Source organism: Manacus candei, unplaced genomic scaffold (assembly GCF_025592945.1).
Source record: "Manacus candei isolate 608988 ecotype Guabito, Panama unplaced genomic scaffold, ASM2559294v1 h1tg000076l, whole genome shotgun sequence".
NCBI lineage: Eukaryota > Metazoa > Chordata > Aves > Passeriformes > Pipridae > Manacus > Manacus candei.
The window spans coordinates 9,400,334-9,424,851 of NW_026138124.1; the positions used below are offsets into that span (position 1 = coordinate 9,400,334).

Genomic DNA, 24,518 nt, shown 5'->3' on the forward strand with positions numbered 1-24,518 from the left:
AGCAAGGTCTTGCTATAAAATATTTATCTCTGGAATGAATATGATTATTGTAGGGACACAGTGCTTAGATGTTCACTGAAATGTAACAAATATATATTCAGTAATCCTGCAGCTGTTTATTTAACTGAATTAAATCAATAGAAGTCTAGTTGGTACCTTTAGTAAGGTATAAGACCTTTTATACATCAAATAAGTGACACGAAAACAAAACTGGCTTTATTATGGAAGGGAAATTTTTATACTTTGTTTTTGTTGTGTCCCAAATTCAATGTAACTTTTATTATTCTCTACTTTGAATTTCAGTCAAACAGTTGACCTTTAAAGAGAGGGTTTTTTTCCCCCAGCTTTGATTTCAGTCTCACTTTAGAACCAGACCTTGCAGGGCTGCAGGTACCTCGAGCTTCTGAAGAGTCTTTCTGTTATGAAGAGTGGGCTTTTTGCTTTAATTAGTTCCGTGGGCTGGGAGTATTCCTGGTGTACCTACACCATAAACAGAATAGTGTGGTGCAAGATTAAGAGGGAGGGGGCAAACCTACCCTGCCTTTGCAGCCTCCTGTGTGTCTTTGCAGATGTATTTCAATGCAATCATTAACCAGGTTTCATCATCCCTGTGCCCTTATTGTACTTAACCCGGGGTCACTGTAATATTTCTTAGTTTTAATGCTGCCAGATTTATTAAAGGCTCGCCGATAAATTCTTTTAATCCAATGTGACTTATTGATTCACGTCTTTGAAAGATCTTTAATATCCTCTTTGTACCTTTGATTCTTTAAGTGTTGTAAAAAAAAAAGGCCGAAATTGGTAATTGTTGGTAACGAGATCTCTGGGCCTCAGGACCGTGTCTCAGTCATTTAAAGAGGATTAGGAGGGGCAGGAGCTCCCAGAGCAGGAGCCAGAACGGAACAAAACCCCCAAGAGAATTATGGAGAGTGCACACAATGGGTGGTTTAAGAGAGTCTGCTGGAACAACAGCACCCAGGGAATCACGTTGTGCCACCCTGGGAGAGGGCAGAGCTCCTGGAAAAGAACCCCTGGATTTGGATGCACAGGAAAGGCAGTGATCAAACACCCCCTGAACTACAGATGTTTACTTTCAGCAGTTTATTTGATTAGGGCCACGATGGAAGACTGGTGTGCTGAGGAGGGGAAAAAAGGCATTTTGTGCAGGGAGGAAAAACTTGCTGCTCCTGGAGAGCCAGTTAATTCCTGTCCAAACTGCAACTGTGCATCCCTCCTTCGTGGACTGAGTCACTGCTGAATTGCATTAAAGCCAGGCAAAGGATGGAGGAATTAGAGAGGTACAAAAGCAAAACTTGTCTGGGCACATAACATTTAAACTGAAAAATGATGAACCAGTTAGTTCATTAAGTGACCATCCAGGAAGTGCAAGCAGCTGCTACAGGCAAGACAATGTGGACTTGGCAGTTAGAGCAGAGAGAACCTGCTTGGGTTTTTTTTTTTAATTTGCCCTTTTTCGTATTTCTTTTTAATTTTTCCTGTAGTTCTAACATTTTTTTCCTGGTTTTCCACCGGATTGGTGTTGTGCTGCTGGATAACTCGTTCGGTCGTGTGTTTAGATCCATCCCCAGAGAGACCTGGGCAATGTGAGAGCTCTGCATCCCCTAATGAAAGGCCCAGGTAGTGCTGCCTCTGATGTGGGTGTGCTTTACACCCCTCAGCTGGGATGGAATGTCACACACAGCCAACACTGGAAAAACTGGCCCTGGCAGCTGCAGCAGGTCACTCGTTAGAGGAGGTTCCCTGCGAGGAAATGGGAAGAAGTTGCCAACAAAAAGCAGGAGCTGTAGGGTCATTCTGCATTCTTGGGGTATTATTGGCTCTGGTGTCAGCTGAAGAAGGCTCAGCTCTGCTCTGTCAGCCTGTGGGCACAACTCAGGGCGTGGAACACTCGTGGACAGCAAGGCTTTATTGCTCTTGCAGTACTTGGGTAAATTCACGGCCTCCTCAGTCGGGAATAAGAAGGGTCAGGATGGTTTTTATCCCCCTTTGGGGGCACAGAATTGCTTTCCAGGGTGGTATCATGCCCAGCTGTGATTGCTACCAGACGTGTGCCTTGTTTTGCCATCAGGAACTCGCAGTAAACCCAGCAGGAGCTCCCGGGAGTGTCTGTGGCGCTCGCCCGGAGTGGTTTCCCAGGGAACGCCGTGCCAGATATTAAAGCAATAAGGATATCTGCCTGATAAGTTATTTTTCTCCCTGGAATCCTGGTTCAGATCCTTGTGTCAGCCTGCATGTTCTCCAGTTGCATTCCAGCTTTGGCTAATGATCTTGCAATGCTTCAGACAGAAAGTGGAAGTGAGCACATGAAGTGCCAAAAGAAACTCTGAAAGAAGTCTCGCTGTAGCTCAGCAATAATTCGTGGCTGATGACATTACCAGGAGTGATGACTTTCACACACACACATTTAGAGGAGTTGTATTTTTTTTATAAATTGGAAAGCTGTAAAATCAATAGGAACAGCTCTGGGAGAGGGTGCCAGGGGCAGACATGGCATCCTCCTGGAATTCAACAGGCAAACGTTGCCTGATGGTTTTGTTGTTAGAGCAACAAACCCATCTCTGCTCCTGAGAGCTGCTCCACGTGATCTGTTGTAATTCAGATGTTTGGGAATATAGAACATGGATCTCATTGCATTTCTGTCAGGGCTGTGCTGGGATCCTGCTGTAAACATGTGCTGTGGTGCTTCCAGGGATTGATGTGCTCCTGTGTGACAGACAAAGCCAGGCCAGGGCAGTCCCTTCTTTGGGCCACGATTAAATCAGAATGCCATTAGGCCTTCACTACATTTTCCAAGATAATAAGGTGGGCAGGAGAGGTGGGGAGCTGCAGTGGGGCTGGCAGGAAGGCAGGCAGGCAGCTCTGGGGTGGGCAGTGCTGTCCCAGCCTGTCAGACAGGATCCCCAGGCTGGGAATGCTGAGCTCTCCCTACTCCTTTGCTGGGCTTTCGTGCACTGACACCACCTGTCACTTTATTTGATGTCTGGGCACATTTTCTGTGCTGCTTCTCAAACACATGCAGCTGGTATCTAACATTTTTTCAAAAGACTCTATGCTTTATTTCCAGTTTCTTACCTCCTCCTCTGATTTAACATTGATACTTATTTGACTTCTAGATCTTGAAGCAATGTGTGATAAGTGATGCAGGATATTTAATTTTTTACCTGTTCATTGCTTTAGGGAATACCTTTAAATCCTTTTTTTTTAAATAGATGTACATGTATGACACAAACACACACAGATATACACACATGCAGATATGGGTGTGTGCATATAACTTTCATTCTTTAACAATTTAAGCCATTCAGAACTGACCACTCAGAGCTGTAAATCTATTACAGAAAGTTTCTGGTTTAATCTCCAGCTTTCCAAGCCTTTCTTGGCAGTGGCTTTGTTTATTTTAGAGATTACAGAGAAATTAGGACCGTTCTACACAATGCTGGAAGATGAGTGGGAGGCTCATTTCATTTCTATGACTGTGTGACTTAAGTCTTGTATGTCATGTCAGACAGAGGGCTGGGTGACTTCTGGATGTCAATAAATGTTTAGGAATAACACACCCAGAGAGGAGGATCAGGATGTGGTCGGAGGCTGGGACAGATTTTGCTGCTGCCTCGTTCCAGGAGGAAGGACCTGTAATCTCAGGAAACTATTTCTAGACAATGTGGTGACAAGGAAAGCACAAGAAGTTGTCACAAGGGTGTCTGTGATGGCTCTAGAAATATTTGGAGGGGTTTATTAATGAAAGGTTGGGTAGATTTGAAGCTTGTAGAAATGATAACAAGTAGTGAACACATTTATTTTTGAACACTTCCAGGTTGAAAACACAACATTGTTTTCTTGGGGGGTTATTTCTCTACCCCTTTTTCTGTTAATAGATTGCTCTGGAGACACAGAATTCTATTTTTGTGTTAACCTGGTTTGTCATGGCACGTGCAGAAGAGCAATAAATTCTTATATTTTCCTTTATTTACTCCTGGTTTCTGTTTGGGAAGCCCAAAAGGAGGCATAGAATATTCCAGCCTGTGGGATAGCACTTAATGAGGGAGCACAGCTGATACAGAAGTTTTATGCCCAGAGTTAATGCACTTTTATAATATATATTTTAATACTCTGCTTTGTGCTGATGTGAATATTCACAGCAATTTTAAAATTGGAAGGGTGGAGTAAGATTGGCTGTTATGGTATGAACAGATTAGAAATTTAAAAATAACCACAGTTATTAATGCAATTTTAAAAATATTCAGTAAAGACCAGTTGGAAATAGTCTTTCTGCAAGTACTGAATTGACATACATTTCATATTCTTCAATGCTTTATTACATTTATTTCCCTCCTGGTCTGCTATGAATTGTTCCAATAAGTGCATCAGCCTTTGGAATTTCTCACCATTTTTTTCTTCAGTAATGCAGGATAATAAAACCCCCACAGATTTGGGAATTATAACCATTTTAAGTGTTTGAAAATAGTTGATAACTTCAGCCATGAGCACTGCTGAGGAAACAAGGACTCTTGGTTCAGCTGCAGGTGGCAGCAGAACACTGATGTTTTTTCACCCAGCCCCAATGTCTAAATGAACAGCTCTGAGGTTAATAATATAAAAGTTATTAATATAAAAATTGATCATGTTGTTGAAAAAATTTCATATTTTTATATGCAACCTGGAAATATATATTTTTTTTAATTTACTTTTCAAATGTAACTAATTTTTCTCTTCAGTGTTACTGAGCATTCTGGCCTGCCAGAGTTCTAAGATTTTAATGCTGATGCCTGCAGATATACATTTATTTACTTGATTACAAGTCACATTGTATATAAATAAGAACAGGGACTATTAAGCATTAGTGTGATTAGCACTAATTAAACATGAACAGGTGATTTGCCATTTATATTTGTACAGAATCCTGTAAAATTTTGTAAAATGGACAAAATATTCCTAAGTGGCAGCATAATGCAAAACATAACCTGCTTGGGAGTGAATATTTGAAGAGCTGTCAGCCTGGCATAAATTCCCTCTGAAGAATGTGTGAGTAATTTGTATTATCAGAGTTAGGAGAGGACAAAACTGTGTCTCTGACAAACACATGGGCAGCTTCTGCATATTTATTTGACAGTGATTTGACCTTATTTTTGGAGTTGTTCCTGAGAACAACAATCCCGTGTCTGCCCTTTGTCAGAGCGCTTTTTTTTCCCCTGAAATCTGAAATACTGTAGGAATATTTGTGAAATAAATACGAATTACTTGTTGGTAGGTGCTGTGGATGGATTGGCAGTGCTGTGCCATGAACAAAACCAGGAGTCAAAGCTTTTCATGGCACAAAGGAGCTTCTCCTTAATCCTGTCCTTGTTCCCAATGCAAAGGTGGGGAAAAAAGCCCCGCTGAGGACAATGGAGCTGTAAGTCAGAAATGGGCTGTGTTTGCTCTGCCTCCACTGTCTCACTTTGTTCCCAGTTCACAGCACAGGGGAGTTCAAAGCAAACTTTGAATGTATTCTTCAGGACAAATAACCAATTCACAGCTTCTGATGTTTTGCTCTGCCTGAGTCACCCACCCAAGTGTTCCCTTTTGTCAGCAGAAATAATGATCAGCTTTAGAGAGCCTTGAGCGTTGCAAGTGCATGATAAAGGTTCCATATAGGATTTTGTTACATCAGTGTGCTAAAACAATAATCCAGAACATTGAAGGGCTTCCCATTTCAGGTCACACCCTGAAGTCGTTGTGGTTTTGAAGGTGCTTTCATTTGATCCTTAGTTAAACTCAACTTTTCACAGGTTCTGTGAACAGCAAGTTATTCATGACAACAACTTGGGGTCAGCACAGCAGAACGGGAGACAAAACCCCAGAACAGCTCCAGAGTCAAATGCTGATCAGTGAAAAAAATAACCTTTTCAAAGCACCTTTGAAATATTGTCACAACAAGAAAGTGCAAACCCCAAGCTCTTATTCCCCAGGTAAACATGAAGTGCAGGACAGTGTTTCAGCAGGTGTGCTCCTGCTGCTGCTCAAACTGCAAACCCTCAGCACTGCACAAGGCTTGGCCCTTTGAACAGGGAAAACTGCTCTTTCCCACCTTTCTCTTGGAATATGTTCTGAGGAGGGAGGCAAAACGGGCACGTGAACCCACTTTCATCTTGGCTTTCATTTTCATTCCCAACCTTTTTACTGGTTCTGTGAATAAATCTATTGGATGTGCATTCACCTCTATTCCAAGCCATTTTAACATTTCCTTTCAGAGGTTCTGCTTTCCTTTCCACCCCATGTCTTTCCTTTACTTCTTGTTCTTGTGTTCAGTTTTTGCACAGTGGTGTCACTGTAGCAGAGCTGTTCAGACCCTGGGTGATTATTGTGGGGCCATCAAATGAGTTGTAAAACTCCTGCCTAACCTACAGAACTTTATTTTGAAGACAGAAAAGTGTTTTTGCAAGGAAATAGTCCTCTTTGCTTCTAATTAGGAGTGAAGAATTTTATTTGATCTTACAATCAGAATCGAGTTTACTTTCAGAGATGTCGTTTGCATATTCCCTGGGCTGTTTTACTTAAAAGCTTTTATATATCTGTATTTATATATATCTCTAAATCTTTTGGCTTTAGAGTGCAAGGTCCCCACATATCATTTAACTGGAATTCTCTGGTTAAGTGAGAAATGCTGCAGGTTCAGTTTTGGGGTTTTTTGTACTGCACAGGGTTTAATTATGAATTGAAAATTTCAGTCCTGGTTTATTGGAGACTTGAGTTTTATTAATCTGGAGCAGCTGGTGGTGTTTTAACTGGGCAGTGCTGGGTCCAGTCTTCCAAATTCCAGCCTATTTGGGAGTGCTGAGGAGAGACCCAGTTAGTGGGGATGGAGCTTGTAGTGGGTGTGCTGGAAAATGGGTCTCTGGCAAGGCAAGAGAGAAGCATCACCCTTCAAAAGCTTGGTACAAATTTATATTTTAATTGGATTACATAGTTTCCATTCCCCTTCTCACCTCCTGATTTGCTCACTGTGAAACACTTGTTAAATCTTTGCTTTAAATCCTAAACAAAATGTAGTCTTGTCTTTATAAGTGTTTTATGGTTTCTGTAAGGTCAGTACTGTCCTCTCTTCTTCTTCAGGAGTTCAATTCCAAAAGGATGGGTATTTAACTCCATCCTAACAAGAACCACCCCACATTCTCTTTTCATTTCTCTCAGTGCATTGAGATGACTGTTTTTTGTCACTGTAACCATTTATATTTTATTTGATTTTATAACATTTTTCAAAGTGGGACAGAAAACCATCGTTTTAGGTCTCGGGGACAGAATTATAAACTTAACCTTCCCCATCAGTGTTTCCAGTGCAAAAATCTAGTCATTTTTTTTCCTAATAGAAGCTCAGACAGGTCTAGAAAGCTTTTCTAAGTTAATGAATGTTTCCCAGCAGCTGCTGATTGCCCAGGTAAGCCGAGCTGGGGGGAGAGAGACCCAATCTTTGCTCCTGATTGGAGTTCCCTGCAATCCCAGGGAGACTTTCCAGACCTCAGAGTGGTCCCATTTTTCGTAGCTTAACTGTAAATCATCTTTCACTTAGAAGATTTAGAGACAGACTGAGGAGCTAAATCTTTTAGTTTGCCTTCCTAACTCGCAGAAGCCATTAGATGAGCCTCATTAGGGTGTTTCCTAAAGGATTAGAGAAAACAGTTTGGTAATGTTCAAAGTAGGACAAATACCTTTACAAGTATAACACCTTTATCCTGCCGGTGATTTGGATGTGGAATTAGGTGTGATTACAAGACACTTGGAAATTGTTTGGAGTGACAGAGTCGATAATCAAAACCTTTCAGCCGTGAAATGAATGGGAATAAATGATACTGGAAAGAATTAGCTGTGAAATTTTTTTTATTCTGGAAGTGATCAAGGACCAAAAAGTGCAATTCTTGGTCCTTGCACGACTGCTCTGGGAGTGTCCCTCTCCCTGCCCCTGCTCAGGGCTGAGGGTGTAAAGAAAATGCTCTTTAATTCAGAATTTAGGCAATTGGCTGCTTGACTATTTGCTAAATATTATAGATTTATAATAAACAGGTGTTTTCTGTATAGAAGTGCAGACTAGGGCTTTTCAACAGGAAATAGGAATTCAACTGCTGTAAAATTATAATAATGTGAATTACATTAATTGCCATCTAAATGTGCATCTTTTTATGCTTTGAGTGCATTTCAGTTGAGATTTTTGACTCCTTTAGGGTTTTTTTAAATACTAGTATTGAAGTGATGTTACTTAAGCACCTTTTGCTTTTTCAGGTTTGGGGGTTTTGTTTTATTTGTCATTTAACTAATGGGGCACTCCCCACTGAAAATGCTGTTCAGCTGTATTTTGAAAATGTCTGTTTTTAATACTCCATTTGTATTTATAGCGGTATTAAAATAAATTTAACACAAGCTCTTGGTTAAAGAAATGCAAAGCAAAATATCACAGATATTTTTCAAAACAGAAATTTTTGACAGAGCTGTAGATTTGGTGTTAATCCTCAAGCAGAACCTCATTTTTTTTCTGTTTCCCCTTCTAAATTTTTCCTTTTGAAAGTCGAGGGAAATTTATGCAAATGAATCGTTCTTTTCCTTGTCGTGTGAAACAAAACTGAAAGGAAGGTGTAAGGGAACACTGCTCCCTGCCCTTCTGTAAATACAGTGCTCTGTAAATTAAATTATAAGTGAGGAATACACCACTCTGTCATATCACATTAAAATTGCTTTATGCACTTATTGATATAATTTTTGTACAGACACAAAGCTAAAGCAGTGACCTGGTGTTAACACAGAGAAGGGGTGTTAGTGAGTGAGCCTTGTCAGTCTTCCTGCAAAGGACATTGTATTTCTATTTCTTTTAGAGAACAATTTAAACTAAAAGGGCAGGTCTTGTTATGTCGTGACTTTCTACATGTTTAAAACAAAAAAAAGCTGCTTTATGTGTCCTGTGTAGTGACATCCAGCTACAACAAACTCCAACCTCAGCAGGGTAAGGAAAACACTCTGGGAATATGATTTAATGCTCCAGCTCTAAATTCTTCTGCTGGAAAACAGCAACTCCAAGACAATTCTCCGAGGCCTGCTCCTGGATCTCCCCCCTCTGTAAAATGGGAGTGTAATTTATTTGAAAGCCGCTTTTGTTTTTATTTTGGATGGTACAGAGAAGCTCTTAGCATTATGAGCTTTGTCTGATTAAGTGCACAAAATGACAAACAAGGTTGTCCTGTGCTCATCTTCTTCCTTCTTTAGGCAGATAATCACCTTTAGGAGCCCGGATCCTATTCAGCTACTCTGGCAGTCACCAATACCGGGACCCCCCTAAGCCGCATTTATCAAACTAAACACTTGATCTGCAGCGGCACATCAGCTGCTGCCGGGGCCTGAGGCACGAGAGGAAAGTTGCAATCAGGATTTAAAGGAGGGCATTTTATTATCTGAGATTTGAAATAGGTTTTCTTAGTTAATCCAAACATCTTTCCACTCCGATATGTTGACAGAGCCCTTCTGTACGGGGACTTACTGCAGCTTAAGTGGGAACTGCCGTGGCTGTTGCCAAGATTTAATGCCTCTAAAAGGAGAATACTTGTCGAGGGCAGGAGGGTGGGGATGGAACTCTGCCTGCTGCAGCCTCCCTTTGCAGGGGATCCCACAGCCAAACAGCAAGTTCACGTTCTTCAAGGTGCAAGTTTTTGCTACTCTTGTCCTTTTCCTTCAACTTGCTCATGATTCTTACATGTTGGAAGGTCTAAGCAGTTGAAACAGGTGTGACTTCTAGGGAACAGTTTGCTGGCCAACTTCTCCTCGAAAATAAAAATTATTATTAAAAATTATATTATTCTGTTATTAAAATAACAGAAAATCAGTGGCTCTACCAGATTAGGATATACCCCAGCTGCTTTTGTGAGCATGTGGCACGTGCAGGTCTGTAGGTGGTGTGTTCACAGTGCTCTGTGAAGGCTCTGTGTTCACAGTACTCAGATGTTACAGAGAAGGGGAATTTTTCCCAAGCTTAAAGGGCAGAATAAAATGCTTACCTTTCTCCTGCTCCCCAAAAGTGCCTCCTTGCTTTAATATCCAGGCATTCTTTTCCTCACTGGCATTTGTAGCCCTAACTTAGATATTTCTGTTGTCCCTGAGAGGGGCTGGTGTTTGTGAGCAGGGACAGTTACTCATTTACATTAATCTGGTTCTGGTGCTGCTTTGAGTTGTCCTGTGATATCAGAAACAGCCTCTCTGGGCTCTTGGGTTGTCTCCAGCTTTTGGGTGTTCCATGTTTTGATTTGTCCCAGAAGATGGACACTGTTCCTATCCCTGTGAGGGTTTTACCAGTGCACAGCTCCCCTGCCTGTACCCACTGTGCCTTCAGTGCTTTGGTGTCTCCAATGTTCTCTGCAAATTTTATTTTCACTCCACTCCCTTTGAAATGGTGACAGGAAAATACACCCAAACCTCCAAGTTTCACCACCAGTGTCCAAACTGAAGCAGGTGAACCAAAATCCTCCTCTGGGAATTCTCCCAGCAGTCTCTGACTTTATAAATGATAGAGTGAAAGACACTCTTTGACAGAAGCGCTGAATTTATTGTGCTAAATGAGATAATGTTGAGGATTTCATTGTGGCTGTAGAGCCTGAGAAATTCCTGAAGATTGGAGATTCTAAAGGTTGTTCCCCTTGGCTGCTGAGGGAACATGTGGCTGTGCAGAGCCTGGACAGCAGAGGTCCTCCAGACCCAGCTCTTCAGCCCCAAGTGGGAATTCTGCAGCGATTACATCCCATTAGTCATTTTATAAAACAGTTTTGCTCAAGGATTTTGTCATGGAGATAAACAAAGCAGTCATCTTGTTTGCCTTATTTTTTTCCCCTCTAATTATTGTGGAATATTTTCTGTTATTATTTCTTTGTTGCAGTAATGTTTTAAGAAGACACTTGGTAAGTGCTCCTCCATCAAATCTTTTGGAGAAACACATCAATATTTTAGCAAAGTAGTTCCTGTACCTCATTTGTGCTGCTGTCTGGAAACATAACCTTTTAATTATTACCAGAAAGCATACATGCATCTGAAATGTTATGGTAGAATGTAACTGATATCCAGAAATTATCATTATTCATGTTCTATTAATGTAACTAATTTTTGCCTCAGCGGAGAGATACTAATTCAAATTATTTGAATATGTACAGCAAGTTGAATTTATGGGCTTGGAAAAAGCTTAAATATTTCTGTACTTCTAGAGGTAAGTTTATTATCAGCCTCTCATTCATAGGTTTATAGAAATATCTTACTAAAGACAATGGTGTGGACATGAAATTATAAATGTTGAAGGTATTTTTTCTTCTCTGTAGTGACTGGCTGAGCACCTTCACCAACTCTGGCTGGCTGGAAACCATTCCAACTTCAGTGCTGGTAACTCCCCTGTAACCTGGGCAACTGAGCTTTGAGGAGAAAACAAGAATATAAGTAAAAGTAGCTGCAGTTTATTTTAAAATATTTTCCATTATTAACACATTTTTAATAGCAGAAAACGCCCAGGTTTTGGCTTCGTTATTAAATCTGCTGGAGAGTGGGGTTTGTGCTGGAGTTTGTGCCAGCTTTGTGTCTCCACTCCCAATTATTTCCAAATTGTCCCACTGCTTACCCATGCTACTGCCATTAAGTGTCTTGGTGATTCACAGGTTTTCAGAAGGAAAAAAAGCCCTTAAAAAAGGCATTTTCCTTCCCTACTGTCTTTAACCTGTCGTGTTCTTCTGGACAATCTCACCCCAGTGCCTTTCTGTAAAAGCTCCCTGAGTGATGGCTCGAGATCTGTCTTGGATTTTACGTGGATTAAGCTTTAAATTAACATAAAAGAATAACAATGTGAATCAATTTGATCAAAGAAAAAGTGTCACTAATTATTTAAACAGGACACTTAGGCCGGGGGTTTAAAGGCAGAGAAGCGGATTTCCCTTGCATGTGGATCAAATCAGAAGGATCCCATAATTGACTCTTTACAAGACCTTGCTGCAGCATAATGGACTAGATATTAAAGCCTGAAGTATTTAAAGTGAGTTGCCTTCTTTCCCTAAATGCAGCTCCAGCACTAAGAGCTATTTTACAAGTCTGACACATTAGCTGCATCCCTGGGAAACACGCCGGGCTCCGGCCGCTCCGGCCCGGAATTCCGAGGGCTTTCAGTAGTTCACTGGTGTGAAAGGGGTAGCATTGAACCTGTGAGAAGGAATGGGCATCCTAGAAATAAATTCCAGATGGGGATGGCTGTTGGAAAGGAACAGAGATAGGGGATGGTCCTTTTTTTTACAAGCCTTTAATTCGCTTTATCTTTGCCACCTATTTCTAATTTTGTTGGTGTCTCTTGGGAGCAGCAGCTCTGAGGGCACAGGAGCTTTTCTTCCTTCTGAAGATGTTCTCCTGCTTTCATTTCTGGTAGAAATGGATGAGAGGAATGCTACTGCAAATAAAGTACAGGAAGGTATATTGTGTTTTCCAACCTAAGGTGCACGTACCAGTTTTCTTTGGGAGGAAAAAAATTCCAAAAAAAAGACTCTGCTGTCTTCTTGCCCAGTTTTCACAAGGAGCATTGCATGGCTTGCACTGTCAAACTGTTAGAGATATTATTCCTAAGGCAGCTAAAGGTAGTGCAGTTTATCCAATCTTATAAAAACAATCACAAATAAGACAGGAAAACGTGAAAATGTTTTTGGTGCTCCCATTAAAGTCTTTACAGAATTGAGCCAATCCTTTCCCTCTTTTTTTCCCAATTATTATTACATATAAAATGGCATGTGTTACATTAGGTAATATTCCTGTCAATATAAACCTTTATTTGTGTTGATCTGTGTTTAAATTGTTGCTGTGGTTCATATTAGAGTCCGTGAACATCCTCCAGCTCTTCATTTTCCATTAATCCTCACTCCAAGGGGTCTCTCCCACTGTGCACCCCAAATTTTACCCCAAATTTCACCTTTTCAGACAGCCCTCTGTATGTGGTACAATGCTGATAGAAGGAAGTTCTGTGCTGTATTTCCTAATCAGTCTCTTTTTGTGTGGAAAGAATTCATATATAAATATTTCTTTGCTGTAGTGGTTTATACTGTATAGACTTATAGGATAATGTTACTTGGAAAGCAAAATAATCCTTAATGTGATCCAGAATTTACTTTTAGTCAGGTTGTGTCTCCTACTGTCAGGTAGAAACCAAATCACCCTGAAATCAGCTGGAGCCAGGCAGGGAAGGAGCCTTGAGAAGGCAGAAATTTTGTCCCATACAGGCACCACAGTTTAAAATTCCCAAAGATGGGAAAAATTTGAAGACCTGAACTTCAATTTGTACCATCTGTGACTTCACCCCAGACATAAACAGTATTGACTGAATTCTATTTTTTTGTGTTTCCTCAAAATAACGTTGTCAATGTTAAAAGCCACAAATTGGACTTGAAAATGAGACTGGACGTGGCCTGTGATTGCTCTGAAAGCTGGAATATTTCATACACAAGGATCAAAGGAACGCTTCTTAACTCTTTCAAAGCAGAAATACTTCCTAAAAGTCAGTCAGAAACTTCAGTTTGGGGGTTTAACCGCTGGGTTTCGTGGAGGTGAAGGAAGAGAGCCAAGTTTTCAAGTATTTGTTGTAACAATTATCCCTGGGCTTGTCCTCTTCTCCAAGGAAAGGACCTCCCGTGTTTGTGCTCGGCGTGGGAATGGTGGGGGTTCCTCCTCCACCTGCAGACGAGGTTTGAGCAGAAGTAGCTCAGCAAAACCCTGTTTTTTGGCTCTGGCAGGTTCCCCTTGTCCCCCAGAGCTGGGTTGGTGGGATATTTCCAGCCAACACCGGTCCTGCAAAGCCGTGTCAGGACCATGGACATGCTCCAAGGCTGGCAGGGAGGGACACAACCACCTTCCCGTGCTCTAGGCAGGACCTGAGGAGCAGGTTTATCTTTGCCTCAGTGATTTTAGGGTTTCTCTGCTCCATCCAAAGTGTGACACATTCCCAATGGATCCATTCCCTGCCTCTGTGCAATGCCCAGGTAAGGGGAGGTTTGCACAGTGCTCTAAGGAGCCACTTTGGGGAGGGAATTTCCCAGATCCCAATTTCCCAAATCCCCACCACAGACCCAGAGCTGCAGCAGCTCCCCCCCAGCTACCACTGCCCCTGCTTGGGGGTGTACCCATGGCTTGAATCCCTCGATTTTCCCCTGCTGATTTCAAAAGGGAACAAAATGCAGTTCCTGTGGCACAGATTTTTTCCACTGACCTTCCAACTTTCCATATCCTGCTCCCAGGCCATAGTGGAAATACTGGAGCTCTTCTGCTGCTTGGACTGGAAGGGTCTCTCTTTAAATCTAAATTATTAAAATCTAATAGTTAATATGACTAATCACTTAAATCACATCAGAAGGTGATGTTCAGACCCTCAAGGGTGCTGAGCATTGTTTCACCAAAAAAAAAAGGGGGGGTTAAGTTTCTATTGCTTCCAAAGAAAGTAAACCCAAGAAAACCCATAACTTTTAACTCAGTCTTAAAATCTTACCGGTCTAATTTTTCAGTCCTGAGATTTCTGCCTGAAGTACTTTTCTTGGGCTATCTTTGTTTTACACCAAAACAAGTCTTTGGAAAAATCCCAGTTTCCATTGATTTTCTTACCCAGGAAAGCATCTAGGAGCTAATAAAAGGAGGGAAGCTGGTCCAAGGAAAGCACTGTGGCTCTTGGAGGTCTGCAGAGCTGGGCTGGGGAGCAACAAGAGCTCCCCACTCTGGGGCTCCTTCCCAATGGCATCCAAATAGAGATTAAACTAACAGAGGCATTAATTTATGTTTAAAAATTCACCTAAGTTATCACTAAGAAACTAATCATGAAGAAAAGCCCGATCTCCCCAAAAATCAAAATAAACCCTCTTGCTGAAGCTCTTTTCTTTCAGACCCATTGCTGCTACCCTGCAGCTCCCCAGCTTGCATCAGAGCTGGTTTTAGAGCTTAAAACTTAAACATTAGTGTTAGTTCCTAACTGTGCTTGTGTGTCTGTGCTTGGAGCACCCAAAAAGGAAATAACCAAAGTACAACAGGTCCCACACCAGGGGAGATCCGGGATGGAAGCAGGAGGCAGGATCTTCTATTTCTGTTGATGGTAGAAGTTTGCTTTAACAACAAAATGTTAAAAAAGCCCTCACTCATGGTTTATCATAAAAAGAGCCACTACAATAGTTAACTTAAGGGTCCACAGAGCAGATGTGTGCATATATGGAATTTAATGCTATGTGGGCTGAGTAGAGCACGACGGGCTTTGGGCCACATTTGAAACCAGCATTGGCCATAACTGATAAAAGGAGGGGGGTTGTGTTACCTCAGAATGATCCCCTAATCCAGGCTCAAACCAGGGCTTTTCAGCCTCACATACCAGTTGTAGTTCCAAAGGAAAACTCTGGAGCCCAGAACCCCCAGGGTGTTCCAGGGCTGGCAGGCTGCACTTCAACTAACCCAGCACAAACTCATTTGAGCATCAACTTTCTCCTGAGTTTGCAGCTCCTAATTGCCTAATTATTGGTGTGTCTGGCAGTATCTTTGTTAAGATTCATCCATATTCTGTCTTTCCATCAGCCTCCATCTCATCCTTGCCTTGTATCCAACATTTCCTCGTGGCCAGTGGTGTTTCAGTCCTGCCTTAGATTGTTAGGGCAGCATTTTGTTTTTCCAGGAAGCTCTGTGGAGAACCACAGAACATTCCCAATCCAAGCCCTGCTTGTGATTCGAAACGAAATGATGGCTTTTGTTTTAGCTTTGATTTAATTTCTAGGCTATAAATGCCCTTAGAATCTACCTGTCTAAGCTAATGCACATTTATGAATAATATCCTCAAGTTGCAAGTAAAATTTGGTTGTGTCTTTAAGCTCTTAGACTCTCTTAAAGACTGCAGCCAGTTAATGTGCCCCAAGCTCTGCTTCCCTTCACCCAGCACACCCTCCAGAAGATTAACTTAATTATCTTAAATTTCCCAGGGGTGTTAATTGAAGATCTTGAAAGCAAAGGTAGGAATTCTGGTTCATACTCACAAAAGTTTTAGTTCATTTCTGTGCAGATTAATTCAAAGTAATGTGTGATTTTCCATTTGCCCTCCATTTTATTTAAAAGAAAGAGCTTTCTACATTGTTGTTTCCTGTTGTGGTTAATCTGTGCATTCAGAGTTGATCTTACACCATAGAAGGCGTGGATGCTGCTTTGGGGATTCCATCCATCATCCTGTGTTTATTTGCCAGTGTTTAGATTTCCTTCCCTTTGCCTCCCAATCTTTTCTCAAGTATGAAATAAGTTCAAGCTGTGTATATAAATATAAGTGTGTGTACACAGGTCTCCACTTCTGTTCTGGCAACCAAAGATTGACTCCTTTCTTCCTTGGTTTTCCTGAAGAATGTGACTGCAAATCAAGATGCTTGGGATGGGAAAAGCATCCATAACCCCTCTAACTGTATTTGGAAATCTCAACTCTAATACTTGCCATGCAGACAGATCAGATCTAGAGCCAGCACATACCATTGTATTGAATATTGTCATCATTGTATTGAATATTGTCATCTTGAACACAGAAGTGAAAAATGACTCTGCCTTTTCACACTTCTTCCTGTTTTCCCTTATATAGAGATATATAGATATATGTATTTTGTAAATGGTATGTTGGTGAGAGACTACTAATGTAGTTAGAGCATTCATGTGCAAACCAAACTGCCCCTGTAACTCAAATTAGAGTTATACTGTGTTAGTTATGCTGTGTTTGATATAGTATTTATTTCTGTGATATTTCAGCCTTCTGGAATTCTTTTTAGTCCTTTATCATTGTTGCCAATATTTTCTATTATTCTCACACTCACAGCTTATCAATAGCCTGTGTACACTGATAGAATATCCTAAATATTGCTCAAGGTTTCTCCTTTCTCCAGTTGTGCATGGGCTGATCCACAGCTCTGGGAATCCACAAGTGTCCAGGGATGGTTTTTGCCTGAGTTTCAGATTGACAGCAAGGCCACCTGCTCCATCCCACAGCCCTTCATCTGCTCCATCCCACAGTCCTTCATGTGCTCCATCCCACAGCCCTTCATCTGCTCCATCCCAAAGCCCTTCATCTGCTCAGTCCCACAGTTCTTCCTCTGCTCAATCCTATAGTTCTTCATCTGCTCAATCCCACAGTTCTTCCTCTGCTCAATCCCACAGTTCTTCCCAACCTTTCCCTGTGGAAGTGCCACTCAAAAGGAGCAGTGTCAAGGAAACCTCCCCCCCTCTTTCAGCTGCTGAAAGCTCTGCCTGAGCTTGAGGCACTGGAGGATTCTGGGACTCCCAGTTGTGCTCTTCCCTGTAATCAGCCAGAAGAAGGGCTTTGAAAGGCTCCAGAAGGAATTGCTGAGTGTGACTGGCCCCATCTGCCCCCAAAGCACGGGGCTGAAGGAGGATGAGCTGCAGGAGGATCCCTCAGGCAGCGCAGCTGACAGGTGAGTGCCACAGCTGGCAAACAATTCCTTGCCACAACCAGTGTATTTCTGCTCTTAATATTAAAAAGTGTGTCAGAATTTCCATTATAAACCACTTATTTTGTGGGTTTATAGCTTTGCCATAAAAATACACCTTGGCTTGAGCCTTGGCATGCAGCCACTTGGCTTCTTCCAGCACAGTATTAATTCAGAACATCCAGACAGTGTTTTTAAACACCAGTATCTGAAAAGTTGTTGCTTCTTTTTTTTTTCTCTTTTTTTTCACAAGTGCCTTGTTTTTCTGCAGGACTCACAGGAATCAAAGGGGGCCAGATGGAATTGCAACAAGAATCTGCAACATCTGGAAGCCCTTTCTGGAAGGACCGAGACCTGTGATAAGAAAGAAAGGTCTGGGGACATCTATGGAATTCTCAGGCCGGATGGGAAGGCTGGAATCAGACCTCCAAGGCTGAATGGCAAGGTCACTGTCTGGTCCAGCAATCTGACTGCCATCACCCAGGAATTACCACAAAACAGCAGAAAGGAGGAAAGTTTGGCTCAGATGAAGATAGAAGCTAAAATATTAATTTTGGAGCAAAATTAAAGACTCTTAGGTCACGTTTGAAGTATAACAAAATCACTGCCAGTCAGTGAGATAAGAAATGAGGAGGAAAAAACATGCTTGTAATTTGAAATTTAAAAATAGTCTGGTGGGATATTTTAGATCAACTTCAAAACTAACAAAACTTCTACTTCTGAGCCAGGGGCTTTGGGAGGAGCACATCTGGTCCTTTCAAATCCCAGCCCTGAGGAAGGGCTGGAAAGGTGGGCAGAAAGTGGAGCTCCTGGCAGCCAAACCCTGTAAGTCAAGGTTTGTAAAAGGAGTGATGGAAAGGGACAGTCCTAATCTGATCCCTGCCCTCGCTCTACAATTAGGAAAAGTGATAATCTTCGTTTGTAAGACAAGGAAAATTGGCAGCTGGGAAAAAAAATAAAGGAAGTAGTTCGGTTTAATATTAGACTTATGAAAAAATTGGTCATAAAAGCTGTTCTGAGGCTGACCAGGACAGAGCCTCAGAAATGTCTAGGGAATGTTCTTCAATCAGTTCAGGGAATGTGAGGACATGAAGCTGAAAGTGCTGAGCTCCAAGGAATGAGGATAAAGCTCAAAGCTTTTCTCTAGATTTGAGCAGTTTACTTTTTGAATGTATATTAGGATCTGTGAAATGAATGGAATAAAGTCCCCTTTCTCCAACTGGAGTTATTGGACAAGGTGGGACTGGAAAAGAATAAATTGGGCTCAAACAGGGAGAGTGACTGCTGGCAGACATGAAGCTTTCCAAAGGTGGGAAGCTGCTTTAGAGAATTCATCCTCCTCTGAGCAAGAAATGTAGCTAAAATGATGGATAAGCTATGGGAGGATTTGGAGTTCATTATGACTGGTAATAGAGTAATACATGCTGGAAGTGTTGTCTTACAAATTAAATCCCTGGAAATGTTCTTTAATTAAGTGGCCCAGGTGAAGGAGAGAGTCTGAAGATAACTGATTTGGAGTGAGGAGATTTTCCTGCTCCAGCACTCAACTACTCCAGCAGCTACTGCTTGAGTATCTTTTTACCAAAATAAAGGTTGGTGTGGTGGGAATTGTATTTTAAGAGCCAAGCATTTACAGAAAGTTTGGCTGCTGGTTCTGAAGGGAAGGATGATTTTCTCTTGCGCTAAGAAATCTAAATTCTAAATTAATTTTAATGGAGAGCCTGGCACCTGCAGCACTTCGAGGATGGGAAGGAACTGTGGTCCAGCATGTCTGGATCAGATTAACTCTCTCTAGATGGTATCTTGGTACAAAGTAAAACATTGAAATGTGAACTGATGTATTTACAAATGGTCTGTAATACACTGAAAGTCATCAACCTGACATGAATTCCAAAGGCAAGTGGATCACTGGAAGCAGAAGTGATTAATTGTGAGTACACAGCCAGCCAGGGAATGGTTTCACAGACAAAAGGAAGATGGAGGCAGGGCAGTCTTGTCCAGCTCTCCAGACAGTGGCACTCAGGTAAAGGTTTCTGGGGGTTTTTAAGCATTTTTTTTAAGGATTCCTCCTACTATTTCAGGCAGATTTTCTTGTGGCTTTGATAATATTTTAAAACTGCTGCAGGAGTTTGGTGAGAAGGAAACCATTTCAGTGGCTGGCACAGTGTGATTTAATGTTTTCAAAACTTTTTTTTTTTTTAAAAAAACCTCTTGTAACTGCTCCCATTTTCGCCTCCCCACGTTTCAAACACCTCCCAGGCTGGACACAGATGCTCATGCTCGTGGTCTGGGGGCAGCACTGACAGAGGAAATCAAAGGATTGAGGGGCTGGTGGCTTGTTACAACCAAACATTTGTGTTCTCAGGAGAGAAATTAATATTCTGCTCAAAGAACATCTGACAGTGGTTAAATCTGGAGAGCGCTTTCGCTGTCGTTTTCTTGGAGAAGGATATATGGGTTGGACAAATCCTCGGCACTCCGGAGCGTGGAAGGGGGAATGTTGGGCTTCCATGGGGTGGGACAGGCTCCAGCACAGCTTTATCTGCAGAGCAGCCTTGGAGGCTCATCTCTAATGCTTCCCTGTCCCAGAACATGAGGACCAGGGAAGTAGGAGTTTGATCCCCAGTTGTCCAAGTGGCTCTGCTGGAAGTCTGTGTTCCCTCGGGATGGGGAGTTGGAGCAGTGGGCAAAGACATCCTTTTACAGGATTCCTGCTGTGCACAGAGTTATGGACTTTGTGTTGTTAAAATCCACAGTTGTACTGAGGAAACACATGGCTCTGTCCTCCATTATTCTCTCCTGACATAAGTATGTGGCAATAAATTGAAATTTATTAATTTGCTGGCGTTCAGGAAGATCTGCTGCTGTTCAATTCTCCCTCGTTACCAGCAGATGAAGCAAAGAAAATCTGTACCTCAGTGAAGGGCTGGTGGAGCACCACGTGGCTGAGACATATGTGTTTTTATCCTTATTCATGTATAAAATATCATTATGATTTCTGAGGTCAGTGCATGTGAACTAAGTGACAGACTGATCATTTCCTTGCTACGTTAAACCAAGTTTTATGAAAATTCGAGGGGATTTTGCAACAGCAAACAGAGTTTCAGCTTTAAAATTTTTGTATCTAAGTCATGCTTTCCAAAATGTCTTGATTTTGTGTACCTAAACCATCATGGAGATGTCATGTTACATTTTGAGTGTCTCACTGACATGTGCAGCAACAGACCATGATTGCAGAGTTACTGAATCAAAGGGAAGTGGGTTTGAACACATTTATGTTAAACAATGATCCCTCAACTTCTGGGCACTGAAAACTGAAAGGACAAAAGCAAGGAAAGTGGGTGCTTATAAATAATCAGCTTTTAACACATTTGTTTCATTTTAAAGCTGTCTGAAGCTTTTTTTCAAGCAGTAGGAAGGGTCAAACACTGGGAAATCAGTTCTGGAAGGTTTGTAAAAACTCTGTTGTAAATCTGTGGTACTGCTGGGTTCCTACAGGTTACCCAGGAATGCTGACCTGCATCACAGGTCCTGTGGATCCTCTGGATCCCTTTAAAGCCCAGGAATCTTTACAAAACTGGGACCTGGAGAACTCATGATCCATTCCAGCAAAGTGCTGAGCTCCCTCAATTCAGAACATTTGCCTCTGAGTTAGGAAGAGGTGTGAGGAGAGCTTTATTAGTATGGCACATATTTAACCCAGAGGAAAACCCACGAATTTCACTCATTTTAAGTGTATTTCACACTTTTTAACTATTTGAAATAACCACATTTGTAAAAACTTCTTTTAATGAATAGACCTCTTTATGTACAAAGGCAAAGCTTTTTTTCCCCCCCCCATAAGTACAGTACTTTTAAAATACTATTTCTTTTGTAGGTCTGGCTGCTCCCATCAGCTGTTCATTTTTGCTGGCTGCTGCAGAACCCTCAAGGACTGAAAACAGGCAATTCAGATTATACTTTATCTTAAAAGGCCACGTATTCATCAGGACTAATAAGACAGATAAGTACTTTGTTATTTAATGCCAACTCCCACAAAGCTGTTGTTCAGCACAAGTGGAGAGGCAGCACAATATCTGGGTGTGAATGATGGGAAGGAGTTACCTGGGTACAAATTCTGGCCCCCATTGAACTCAGTGGGGGTTCTGCCATTTGACTTCAACAAAGCAAAGGCTTCACCACATGTTTGAAAGAAATATTTCCCTGGGATTACTGTCTGAATGCTGGTAAATGTGTTGTATTTAAATCTGCTTTTGACATTTGAATGTTTGTTTACCTTGCAGGCACTTCAAAGTGATTTGATATAAAAACTTTGCATCAATTCCATTTTATTCTGAGTTTGAATTGCTTTATTTTTTTTTTGTTTCTTGTGCATTTTGAGGCCTGGGCTGGAAACATGGTAGGGGAGCATGGTTGGCATATTTTGTATTGCTGTGATTTAAATTGAATTAAAGAAAAACAGAAATTAAAACATTTGCAGTTGTTTATGTAATTAAAAAGTCATATAAAATTGGACCCAAGCTACCAAGCATATCCTTTACTGAACCTTTTTTGGAAGCAGGCCATAAATGGAGAGACAGGGATGTCACATCTGTCTCAGTGTCAACTCAGAGCAGGTTAAAAACCCTCACACTGTTTGTCTGGGGAAATATCGACCACTTTTACAGGGAATTTGGAAAATATTTCTTTGGGCAGCAGGAAAGGCAGAATCCTGCAGCATGAAAGGCAAAATCCTGCAGCCCAGAGCACAGACACGGGCACAGAGAGGGAACAGACGGGCTGCTGTAAAACAACCTTTTAATAAGGCATTAAAATGCCATCGACCTGGACACATAAAAAAAAAAAAAAAAAAAAGAGCTATGAAAACAAATGCCTTTCAAATAATTAGGATCTTATGCCTGAGCCCAGTGCTGATCTCCAGGCAGAGATTTTCCTGCTGAAATCAGCCCAGCCTAAGTCTGATCGTCTAAGGACGGAATTAGCAGCGAATAAATCGGCTGGTCCTGCCCTGTGGAACCATCCCCATAAACCACCCCTCCAGCCTTCCCATCTCCTCCTTTCTGGTCCCTAAAGTATCCTGGAATATTCTTGATTTAGGCTGCCAGAGGATTTTTTTAATTGTTATTTAATTACTTAATTGTTAATTTTTTTAAGTGTTATCACGAGCGTGGGAAATGGTTGAATTCCTCGTTTTCAGCCACACTGGGGGAGGGAGTCTGAGCTGAGATGGGGCCAAAAATAGCTGCAAACCCCAATTCTGGTCTTCACAATGTCCTTAAATTACTTTAAGTAATGTACTTAATTTAAATTTAATTTAAAATTAATTTAAATTTAAATTTAATGTATTAATTTAAAGATTTAACAGTAGTTTATGGTGGTAGTTGTGTGTAAAATGCATCAAACGTTGTACAGATTTACCCTTTGATAAAACAAAAATTCTTCGAGGACAATTTGATCACCTAAAATGGATGAAAATACAGAAATAACTATAATAATTGATCCTTCATGTCTGTGTGTTCAAGCTTGGGTCACAACTGTTGTGATATTCCCAAATAGAACAGCCTAAAAAAGCTGCACTATTCAAACAATGCATTTGGAAGGATGTGCATCTGAGATTACATAATTAACATGATAAAATAAAATATAAGGCCGTTGCCTGAGGGTTGAGCATCAGATTCTCAGCTTTAAGTTGGAATTTAATAGATCTTTTTTTACAAAAATAACCTTCAATGGATATTGGCTTTCTTATATAATAAAACCTCTGGTTTGATCTCCATTTTACTGAGCACTAACATCAACAATTTGGAGAAATTAATGTATGTCCCTTCTGTATTCCATCTGGTTTCCTGTTTTGTCCTTAGTCAGCAGTTAGCCCTAAGGCACATGTTAATCCAGCATGTGCCTTTCTCTCAGTAATTGCAGATACTCTTCCACTTTGTATTTTTAATATATAAAATGGTAAGAGCCCTGTGTGTAACACTCAGAGCCATCAGAACAGGAGATCTTTCTCTTGACGCTGTGATTTCACCCATTAATCAGTTTTATACGACGTTCTGCTGGCCTGGCTTTTCAAGGTGTGAGAATTTGCACTGCAGAGGTGATTTTGGAATTTTGGAATAAGATTCTAAAGAACTGCTCTGGTTATAAAGCTTTGGGCAGGATTTTTAGGTTGCTGTTAAGCCTGTGTTGCTGTTTGGCCACAAGTACATCCCAATTAGTGACCCTTCCATGGAGCAGTAGCAGCAGAGAAGGGATTTTTATTATTTTTTTTTTATTTTTTTTTTAAGTCAGTCGTAAATGATTAGTCCAAAAGAGTAGCATAAAACTTCGAGTTAGTCCCCTGCAGGAGCTGGGGCTGGAGGAAATTAAAGGATCAACAACACAAGGGAAGCACTGAGGCAGGATTGTTCCAGGCTGCAGCCACAGGCTCTCACATGCACTCAGGAAATTGCCTTCATCAAAAGCCGAGGATCCAGGCGTGAGGATGAGGAGGATCAGGCAGGTGATGATTCTAAATCATGGCTGGAGATCCCAGCCTTTGCCAAGGGAGACGTTTCCTCCCCGCCTCGAAAAAAAAGCGGCGTTTTCTACGTAAAACTCGAATCTTCTCCTTATGAACCTCAGCAGAAGCCTGAGCTGTAAATCTAATACAACTTAATAAATGCTGAAGACTCGGTTTCCCCACAATAATGGGGAGTTTTGGGGCTCCAGAGGTGCTGCTCTGTGCCCTGCCTGTGGATTTGTGTGTTTGTGGGTGAGGGCTGTAAAACCACGGCCTCGGCAGGGCTTGGCACTCCCAGCTTGTTCTTTAACCTCTTAAGTAAATTATTTCTGCAGAAATTTGCATCTTCTGGGCCTGGGATGGAGCTGCTGGTGGGGCAGGAAAGGATCACGGGAGGGGGAAATGCATAAATCTCCATCTGGAGCTGAGTGTGCTGGGAAGGGGAGATGGGGGAGCAGCAGCAGTGCCAGAGCAGGCTGAGGGAGCGCGGAATTCCCAGGGAAAACGGCAAGAAGGGAAGAGGAATGTCCCAG

At 41.5% G+C, this 24,518-nt stretch overlaps 1 protein-coding gene across 1 annotated transcript in view; it reads left to right on the forward strand.

Annotated features, from left to right (window-relative positions):
• Positions 1 to 22,112, forward strand: part of BRIP1 (BRCA1 interacting helicase 1) — a 95,679-nt gene extending 73,567 nt beyond the window's left edge. The window contains exon 26 of the mRNA XM_051809815.1: positions 21,361 to 22,112. Coding sequence (XP_051665775.1) covers positions 21,361 to 21,453 — 93 coding nt within the window. The 3' untranslated portion in view covers positions 21,454 to 22,112. The remainder of the gene's footprint in view (positions 1 to 21,360) is intronic.
• Positions 22,113 to 24,518: the final 2,406 nt, after the last annotated feature.